At 39.2% G+C, this 10618-nt stretch overlaps 1 protein-coding gene across 3 annotated transcripts; it reads left to right on the top strand.

The window, feature by feature from the left end:
- The first annotated feature begins 1509 nt into the window (after window positions 1–1509).
- Window positions 1510–9986, top strand: LOC143100348 (CD48 antigen-like). 3 transcript variants are annotated; one of them, XM_076263434.1, is made up of 10 exons: window positions 1510–1618; window positions 2250–2546; window positions 3674–3910; window positions 4240–4335; window positions 4963–5007; window positions 5165–5212; window positions 5337–5420; window positions 6292–6372; window positions 6472–6530; window positions 7273–9986. In XM_076263434.1, the coding sequence occupies exons 1-9, from the start codon at window positions 1555–1557 to the stop codon at window positions 6513–6515; spliced, it is 996 nt and encodes a 331-aa protein (XP_076119549.1). In that variant the 5' UTR covers window positions 1510–1554; the 3' UTR covers window positions 6516–6530; window positions 7273–9986. The 3 variants fall into 3 exon arrangements, with proteins under 3 accessions (XP_076119549.1, XP_076119550.1, XP_076119551.1); XM_076263436.1 differs by having other exon boundaries at window positions 1537–1578; XM_076263435.1 differs by lacking the exons at window positions 6292–6372; window positions 6472–6530.
- Window positions 9987–10618: the final 632 nt, after the last annotated feature.

Here is a 10618-nt window from a genome sequence, read left to right as displayed (position 1 = left end):
AAGTTTACATTTCTACAGACCATTAGAAATGCATAACTAGCTTACCTTCCGACAAGTACCATCAGCACACCATGATATTGTGACTGAGTAACAACTGGGTATGTGAAGATGACACTAACAAGAGAGGCGCCTCTGCAGTGGGGCAGGAGAGCAGCACATGTCCTTCATGTTGTAGAGGCAGTGAGATGAGCCAGGGTAGTTCCTGCCCGAGCCTCCCTCCCTCCCTCCTAGGACGCTTGTTTTATGGTAGCTCTGCTCTGCTCCTCTCCTCAGACTCATCTGAATCCCATTAGACCAGCGGGATAAATCACTAAATCACAAGGGCAGGCCCCGGCCCAAAACCACCAGTCTGTCATTGACAAAAGTTTTAGTATGCCCTGAGACATTTCTTCAAGCACATAGGCTAACTAGTAGCCTAGAAATCTAGATTCACACTTTTTTTGCAGCCAGGGTAGCTAACTAGGCTTAGAATTCCCCAAACTCGTGTTAGAAGTGTTCCTCAACTTATAGACAACAACAACAAGCCTATAGTCAGCAAGGAATAATGTCAATGGGCTGGGAATCCACTATGGAGAGAGGAGAGCATGCCTATGTTCCCACAGCCCTATGTTCACACAGCCCTATGTTCTCTAACCCTAACCCACCCACCCACACATCAGGCCTAACACTAACCCTAACCACCCTAAACCCTATCCCTGACCTTAGAAATGTGGGAACATAGGGCTGACCCCGGAGAGAGCAGTCATCTTTAGGTTTTAATATAAATGAATGCAGCTCTTACACCACAAGAGGGAGCTGAGCCACAAGTATTTTCAGAGCCGTATATATAGATCTATAAACGGCTCTGAGTATTCTGTCATTGAAAACACAATCCATAGGTCTGTTCAATTCTGGTTTATTTTGAATCCACATATTTTCAAACCCCAAAATTATTATTATTATTATTATTATTATTATTATTATTATTATTATTATTAATAATAATAATAATAATAATAACTAATAATAATAACTACTAAGAGATCCCCTAAGGATTGTAATGGCTGAGGGGCAGGCCTTGCAGGGTCACATGCTCTTGATAGTGATGAAGTTACTGAAATTTGAAGGACATTGGCATCGACACAATGAAACATTCAAAACAATACCAAAAGCTTCAGCAACAAATAATGTTGAGGGGGGAGTTGGGGGAGTTTACAGTTGTGTCAACATCTGCATGATCCTGTGTTTTGTTCTGTTAACACTATGTTGAGTTTTCTCATAAGGCCATTCTCTGATTCCTCAACTGAAAAGCTATTCTGCCTGTTGGTGTTTTTTCGTTGTTTTGTTGTTGTTGTTGTAGTTTCATTTTCTTTAAAAAGACTCTACTAAACAGATATCTTGTCTGTTCAGTATGGTCTTCTTAAAGAAAAAAAAACAATACTTAGTGGAAAGTTGACAGACTATAATGGTATAATAGGAAGTTGATATTTGCCCCTCCTCCACTGCTATGAGAGCATGGCAATGTGAAAGTATAGACACAGAACAGAAGAGTCTGTCTTCGGGAGAACACTGAAAATGGCTACTTCAGAATGTATAATGGTTAGTCTTTTGATTTTCACCTCAGTGGCAAGTTTATCAGGTAAGTTTATCAATTATGTTTCTTTTTTGTCCTTTCTTGAGTCATGGGACAAAATTTCAGCAGATTTCTTTTCTTTTTAATGGCTTCCGCGCCATTGTGGTCCTGTGGTTTTGAGGGAGTTGTCATAACATATTTAACAGTCTTGCTATTGAATTGCTTGACGAAATCCTGTTATCCATGAAGTTTTGTCAAGTTCCAACCTAGTACTATATCCTTAAAGGTGTTTTCCCTCAGAATCATTCACTTGCAGTACAACATTATCAATGGGGAAATTAGCCATCTTTTGTCATTGAGTTCTGTTAGCCTGCAGTGCAAACAGCCTGACCTGACATGACCCTGACATGAGCAACGAGTGCTGGAGTGGTTAAAACCAGCAAGGCACCTTTCAGATCCTTGTTTAATTTGTCAACCTTAGAATAATAAACCTCATGGTAATGTAGGTTGGTTAAGGAATTGAAACAACAGAATACTTTCTGGGGGGACTTAGGGAGGCATTTATAAGAATCAACACATGCGTTTGCTTTGAACTCAGATAGATATTGACAGGGAATCCTAAACTCATCATAACCTGGGTTGTGTATGTGAACTGTGCTTTGTGACATTCTCTGTCTAATCCAACCTTTTTCTCAAGTCTCTGCAGGTGACATATTTGGCCTCAGAGGTGGGTCTATTAGCCTTTCACCAGAGCAAGTAACAAAAGACAAAACAGTAATGTCCATTATCTGGAAACACAACAAGGATAAAGTTGCTGAATGGTTGAAAGGAGATGAAGGTATAACAGTTTTTAGCATCTTCAACTGCTCGGCTACAGTGGACAACCAAACCTGGGTGTTGACCATTTCAAACCTGCAGCCACATTTCAATGGGACTTACTCAGTGGAGATAAACAACAAGGAGAACGACTTGAGAATGCAACTTACTGTTCTTGGTAAGTAAAATGTCTCCCTTTGTCTCAAAATGTGCGTGTAATACAAGACGGTCAGATAGTAGAAGACTATAGGCCCATAGTGTAAGATTATAAAGTGACATGTTTGTTTTTGTGTGTTTTGTGTGTTAAATATTTATGTAGGCCTATTTAATGTAATTGTCTGTGTATATTTTGCAAGATGTCTTTTAGAATTTAAAAAATGTCACAAGTTGATATCATTGTGGCACCATTATCCCCAATCATGAAATACATAAGGAAGTAGTGTCAAGTTTTGAACATATTTGTGTCAAATACTAGTTCTTCTTTTTGTTCCTCCTTCAGTGCATTTTGTGGTCAATTGTTTTCACAGCCTGACACATTTGACACCATCAGTATGTTGTCAAAGTACAACATAATGATGTACTCATGTACCATTTCCCAAAATATTGATTATTTACATGGTGCACCTCTTGCAAAAGCATCAAATTGAACTGCATGCTTTAAAGAAACACTTTTTGGGAGATTAACTCATTTGACATCTACACCAGAGTTAGATAAGAGGACACATACCCCTCCATTCTCTCTGCATGCAACAACCCAGTTTGATACCGCTATCTTAGCTTAGCATAATTCAATGAATGTGGATTGTTCCAGTTATCCTTTCAACCACAAACACACGTGCATTCCTTAGCCATTTCCTATGGCACAGAAAACAACATTGAGCTAATGGTAACTCGGGGGTAAACAAAAACGAGAAAAAGTTTTAAAAGTTTAAATTTTTTAGAGCACTACACTAAAGTTTTGTACATTTTCATTATAATTTATCTGCATTAATTTTGAAGCTTTAAATCTGCTCTAGGAACAGATTGAAAGGGTTTATAGCACCTTTTTAGCTATAGGTTAGCTATAGGCTAACTGGAATAACCCTCTTCTAATGAATTATGCTAAGCTAACAATGTCAGACTGGGTTATAGCACACATAGCCTAACTCGGAGTTAGCCAGCAAATAAGCCAATTTTCCAAAAATATAGCACATTTATTTCATATAAGGTACTTTTTTTCTCAAATGATGAGTTGCTACTAGCACAATACATGCATTGGGTGTCATCTTAATCAGATGATATTGTGAAATTCTTGTCCTTGAACAGATCCGGTTAAGGAGCCTGACATCACTACATACTGCAACTCTACCAGCTGCACCCTGACCTGTGAGGGAGAGGACAACAGTGAGCACACACAGTTCTCCTGGACAGATAGGAAGGGGAACAGGAATAGTGGAAACATGTGGACTGTGGAGAAGAGGTCTGAGGTCTACATCTGTAACTTCAGTAATCCAGTGAGCTGGGCGATCAGAAGCTTCTCTCTGACAGATGACCTCCCTTTAGGTGAGTGTGCTGGGTTATCTGGTTTGTCAAGCAGGATATGGCTTTTGTTTTCCTTTTTTTGTTTGTTTCTTTTTTTTATTGAAAACCAAGTAGTTTCCCGAGGAAGTCGTCTTGAGTGTGAATACACACACACACACACACACACACACATGCCCATCTCTGTGCATCTTTCTTTGTACACCTCTGTTTGTGTGTCTCTACAGTATAAACAGTATATAACTATCTTAGTATATCAGTATATAAATCATATGTCTGCAGCTTAATATTTATGCACAATAATATACTTTAGAAAATGTATTAAACTACACTTTGTGGGCTTTCCTTTGCAGGAATAATTGCTGGAATTGTACTTGCCATTGTTGGTGGAATTGCTGTTGTTATCTTAATTGTGAGAAAAATCCATCGCTGTAGGAAAAATAGAACTGGTAAGCTATACTTTTACATTTACATTTACAGTTTATTTATTAATTTATTTAGTGGACACTTTTAACAAAAGGGACTTAACAAAATGAGGATTAACATCCAAGCTACATCGCAAAGGAGACCTTAAGGTACCAATCCTACTTCACAAACACAACAAGACTGTCAGAGGCTGATAGTTCAGAAGCTTAGTAAAAGTGTACTCAAAGAAGAAAGTGGTAAAAGAAGAATGAGGTTAAAGGAAATTGTTTCTATTGCACAACCGTTCAATTCAACACCCAAGCCGCATCCGCACCCTCTTTACACACACACACACACACACACACACACACACACACACACACACACACACACACACACACACACACACATATACACACATGCACACACATACAGCACTTACACACATAAACACACACACACACACACACACACACACACACACACACACACACACATACACATACACACACACATAAACACACACATACACACACACACACACACACACATGCACACAAACACACACACACACACTCATGCACATATGCATGCCATGTACATCCACATTTTATAATTTAGATAAATTATGCAAGGAAGCCCCAGGACTTATTTTTCTTCTGTGACACCAGGAATGTACACTCCAGGAACTGCAGAGCTATCAGGGGAAGTTGCAGGTGAGCATTTTGCAAACATTTTGTAGCAGTCTGTTAGTTTCTCATTACTCATAGGGTGTTCATAGAATATGACAAAAAAAGACATAACAACCATACTGCCATAGAACTTTTTTTTGGATGTTTCCCAGCAAACAGATAGTTGCATACTCTTTTTTAGGTCTGTCATGTAACAGGACTGAAAATGAGAAACCCCCCCAGCCAGAAAGTAAGACATATGACATCTGATTATTTCATTAAGCATGCACATTTATACTGGACAAGTCCATTTGTCTGTGTAATATCAGGATTAAAGCAAACAGATCTATGTGTATCTCTGTATTCTTTGTCAGACTCATCAAGCATCATGAATGGGGATGTCGTTGTGAATGTACAGAATGGTAGTGCGCCACAGGAAACACCTAACCTGACTGAGGGTAAGATCTGCATTGTCACAATGACGCTGTGTAAATTGTGGTGATGGATTTTTTGATTATGTCAACATGTGACTCAGACATAGTCAACAGTTAGGTCTGGGCATATTCATGAAATTCTGTTTGGATAAAGAGACATTCCATGAGTCACAATAAGCAGCAATATCTCAGGACATCCCATAGGCATCTTTTAGAATGCTAAAATGCAAATAAACAGTTAACTCATAATGATCATGAAATAATGGTCTAAAATTGAACCAAACAATGTTCTTGGAGAGACGGTAAGTAAGATAGTAATAGTCCAACCACAATCAAGCACTATGGTTACCATCGTCCTTGATTCAATAAGTGGCTTATTTACTGTTTTAACTGCTGGTTTAACAGCAGATGAGTGTTTATTGACATGAATGGTGCCTGTGTGTGTGTGTCTGTGTGTGTGTCTGTGTGCAGCTAAACAGTTGTTTTTTATCATTATTTGTATGTATCAGGGCCAAAAAAGGATGTGTATTCTGAAGTAAATTACACTCCTAATGAACCAACCATTAGGACGGGCAGTAGGTTATCTAACCCGTGTTAGAACGATGTGTGTTAAATAAAATGTCCCATTCCAACTACAATTTATCTTTCAATAATATAAACTGTGTGTATATCTTTGCTTTTATTTCTTACACTCGTGAACTAATAAGGCTACTAAACCGAAACAAAGAATGTTATCTTTTAAAACATTTTGCTGAATTCAACTCTCAGTATAAATAAATGTGTAAATTTGTATCTATCTGCATGACCCTGCGTGTAAATGTGTATCTATCTGCATGATAAACCAGAAGTTTGTATCAGAAAGATCACATCAGAATTTATTTATTTTTTAATTCAGGTGGATCAGATGGTGTCCTTGAGCATGTTTCCAATGCAGAGAATGGCAATGCACCTCATGAAGTATCAATCAAACTGGATGGTATGACCTCTGCCGTGTGAGAAACCCCTCTTGCAATCTTGCTTAGTGTAACTGCTGGTACTTACTGCTGACAAGACATATCTACTGCCTTTTGTTAAGGTGGTGTGTCCCCTGACGTAACGCTGGAGTGTCCACAGACGTAACTTCTCAGCAAGAAAGTAAGACACACACCACATCATGCATCATACTCATCATAGGCTTTTAGGTGACTATTGTTATAAAGTTTGTGTGTCTACAGTATGTGCGAATGTGAGTATTTGTATGTATACTTACAGTATGTCTGTATGTGTGTGTGTGTGTGTGTGTGTGTGTGTGTGTGTGTGTGTGTGTGTGTGTGTGTGTGTGTGTGTGTGTGTGTGGATGCATTATATGGGTGTCTGTGGGTGCGTGTATGTGTATTTTGTGTAGTATGCGAGTATGCACATGTGTGGGCCTACTGTACTTGTGAGTTCACGTGTGACCGTATCTTGTTCCCCTTTGTATTTCACAAGAAAATGACTCAGCCTAATCAGAACTGCATATTATAATTACCTACTCTTGAGCGCAAGTACTTACCACATATGATTCATCACCACAACACAGAATGAGCTAACAATGTGTGAAGTATGTAGCTGTCCAAACTGTTAATGTTGTGTTCCTTTAATGGGCTGTTTTTCAGAGGTAGCGTTCAAAAGATAGAGCTGGTGACATGAAGTGGATTATCTAGTCTGATAATCATTAGTGATACCTCACGATCACAATGATCCCCTTGCATTGTTACAAAGATGAGCAGTACAATATTGAATCATAACCTAGCTAAACCAATGCCATTGTGTGTGTGTGTGTGTGTGTGTGTGTGTGTGTGTGTGTGTGTGTGTGTGTGTGTGTGTGTGTGTGTGTGTGTGTGTGTGTTTTCTCCAGCAATTATCAAAGAGCCAAAGCTTGACACCTCAAAGAGGAAGGAAGTAGAGATTGGGCAACCCCCCATCTATGACTAAAGATGTCTTCGAAGAGAACTCTATCACAAGGTCTTCTGGGTACTTTCCAAAGTCCATGTTGCTGTATTCAACACTCCTCCAACATTCAGCATGAGCAACTTGAAAATCTTAAAGGATTGTATTTATTGACCTGAGATGGCAGCTTGTTAGAATTGTCTTTATGCTACCTAATATGAAAGTGTACAGTTGACTGTATCGCAGCAGTGGAAAATCAGTATTTTTGCAGATGCCATCATCCAGAGAGTTCAAGTTATTTTTTGTGTTAACTGTCAGTCACAACATCATAATAGATGCAATTTCCCTTAACTAGTACCAACTGAAGACTGTTTAGAGACTATCTACAGCTGCTCTTCATGCTTAATCTAACATCTAATCTAATCTAACTATGATCAAATGGCTGTCAGCTTGTGAAGACCTGACAAGAGACACATGGAGTGTTCATTTGTGACTACTGGAAAAGACTTTCATCCACTTTACCTCACTGTCCAAAAACAGTCTCTGCTGTTTATTTGTTAGAGACATTGTCCATTTGATACAGACATTGTTGTTGTGTTGTTGCTGTTGAACCATCTCCTCACAGTTGAGACAGTACGGTAGTTACAGACTGTTGTTTGTCATAGAAAATAGACCCACATTAATCTCAAATACAGTACATGACATTTCACGTTCATGACCCTGACTTTACAGAGCTGCGTTTGAGGTCCCATTTCTAGTTTTTGATAAACTTTTTACTGATTTTAAAAACATAAGGTGGGTGGGGTGAAGGCAAGATGGTTACAATCAAAGTATTTTTTTGACTAAGACATTATGACGTAAGACAAATGATCAGTCCATAGAGCTGGGTATAGTAGAGCAGGGGTTCCCAAACTTTTCAACCCGCGACCCCCAAAATAACCGTGCCAGAGACTGGCGACCCCCACTATCCCTGGATGTGACTCAAAAAATAAAATAAAATGTGCGCACCGGCCATACGCACTAGGCTTATCCAAACACGGGCTTAACGACAACACAAAAGAACAGAGCAGCCTGTTATGATTTTACATAATAGAACTTTACTATATGATAAGCAGAATACCTTAGTCAAAAAATAATATCCATGAGTGCACATTATTGCTGTCATGTGCAAACTTAACTTTGAAACATTACTTTAATTTCCATTTTAAAGCAACACCAAAGCACTTTTCCTGTCGCACGCACGCTTGTTTATCCAGCACTGGCTTTGGAAATAACGATGTCTACAGACAAGGTAGAGTATGTTGCATGATTTTATGAAAGTAATGTATTGCGACATCAGAAGCATGTCAAATTTGTAGTTTCTTATGTCTCATTCCATCGAACTACAGATCCGCTACCCGATCTGGCAAACTTGCATAGTGCGGTTATAGCCGATAGAGGGTCGCGAAGAGAATGCAGAAGTGCCGTTCACCCTGTTACGAGTTGATGATTTTGGAAACAATATTTTAATGTACAAAAAATTATTTGGTGTTGCTTTAACAGAAGAATTTCTCAGTCAGGGTAATATCCACAAACTGTTGTAAACATATGTAGGCTACATTGTTGCTGCGCAAATTTACATTTTGGCAACTACGTTTCAGCGTTAATCTCATCTAATGAGATGGATGCGCGCTATGTGCGGAACACAGTCCATTCTTGGTTTAATTGTGGAGACGGCCACACGGAGATCATCCTCCACATTTAGACGCGATCTGTATTTGTTTTTAATATATGTCAGTGCAAAGAACGGCGTCAGTACGTCCATCGCGGCCTTGGATAGCTGTGGATATTCCCTCTGGACTGAAATCCAGAACTCAGCAAGCGTCTTGGAATTAAAATCTGTCTTTAAAGTGCGGTCACATGACAGCTCAACCAGTGCGTCCTCCATGCCGGCTGACAGATGACTTGCGGTGGTTACAGTGAATGGTGATCTTATCCAGTCATAATTTTTCAGAATTTTATTTTTTCCAAATTTATTTGATTTATGGAAATAATTTCGCGACCCACCCCTCGCCGTCCCGCGACCCCCACTTTGGGAACCCCTATAGTAGAGCATTGATATATCAAATACCTAGACTTAGAAGTCTAGACTGTGGGGCAAGTTAGGTCAGTAATATGTAAATGTAATGCTTTGAACAGGTGTTTGCACTTTAATGGGGGTGGCAGCGGGGGAGGCTGGGCTGTTACTGTGGGTGAACTCATGAACTGTGGCAACACTGTGGTTGAGTGTGTGGGTCAGGGTGGGTCCAGTGTTCACAGCCTTGGAGGGTGTAACAGGTTCTGTCGGAAGCTGTGACCCACCCGGTGATCCGATCCACCCCATGCCGTTTTGATGATGCTGTATAGCCTTGCTCTTTTCAGAGCCATGGAGTGATGGCTACGTGATGGATTTAGTGGGGCAACTGTCGACACCAAAGAATGCGAAGCTCTGAACCGTCTCTTATCGTTGTTTATGGGATGGTGGTTGTTGTGTTTTCATCTCCTGATTATTATTTATTTTCTTTCCATTGGGTTAAGAAAGAGTTAGTTTTTTTACTATTATAAGGCTTTTGTGCAAAAAGAGACTGAGATGACTAAATGGCCTACGTCACTTTATCCACTGGGATGCACTTGTCCATGAAAATAATAAAGTTTTTTACTCTACTTCTTCTAATGATATCTGTGTCTGAGATGTTATCTGCATGTCCATCTATCTTGTATGTCTGGTGAGCCAATTTTTTTTTATTCTATTCTATTCTATTCTATTCTATTATATTCTGATGTTTGAATGAATAACAAAAATAATAAAAAGGCTTTGCATTAAACAGTAGTGCATGGGACATTCTTATTAATTGTACAGACAATTGCTGCTACTGTATACTGCTGTTAGATGGGCCATTTGTCTTGTGTTTGTGACCATTGGTTGGTGCTTTTTTAAGTTAATTTGACACATGATCTTTGAAATCTAACCTCAGTGTTTATAACCTTGGAGTTTTTGCTAATATACTGTTTATGCTTTTTTGTATATCAACCCACTGTAAAAAAGAAGACAGACACATCACAAACGACCTTCCCATTGTCACTGGTAGGTGTCATTTGTGCCATCTAATGGTTCTATGTTGGAACTGAAGCTAAAGCAACTTAAGGAAGCAGATCTCTTCATTGAGCATGTATGGATGATCACTTGAGAGATTTTTAAGCTGTTGGCTTGTAGGCTGGGTGTCCAGTAAACAATTTCAAGCTTAGAGGGCAAATTCTCTCACCTAGGAGGGTAAACAACTTTTGTTTTTCATGAA

The sequence above is a fragment of the Alosa pseudoharengus genome, unplaced genomic scaffold, assembly GCF_046254945.1.
Source record: "Alosa pseudoharengus isolate Yale_2024_CS ecotype anadromous, Long Island Sound unplaced genomic scaffold, YU_APseudo_1.1 YU_APseudo_1.1_scf_3, whole genome shotgun sequence".
Classification (NCBI taxonomy): domain Eukaryota; kingdom Metazoa; phylum Chordata; class Actinopteri; order Clupeiformes; family Clupeidae; genus Alosa; species Alosa pseudoharengus.
This window is presented reverse-complemented; position numbering and strand designations above follow the sequence as displayed.

Bases quoted from the DNA above. Each gene is read 5' to 3' on its own strand.
- LOC143100348 (XM_076263434.1), top strand. From the start codon at position 1,555: ATGGCTACTTCAGAATGTATAATGGTTAGTCTTTTGATTTTCACCTCA. The intron at 5,008-5,164 runs GTGAGCATTTTG...ACTCTTTTTTAG, and splicing joins GCTATCAGGGGAAGTTGCAG to GTCTGTCATGTAACAGGACT. The intron at 6,373-6,471 runs GTATGACCTCTG...CCTTTTGTTAAG, and splicing joins AGTATCAATCAAACTGGATG to GTGGTGTGTCCCCTGACGTA.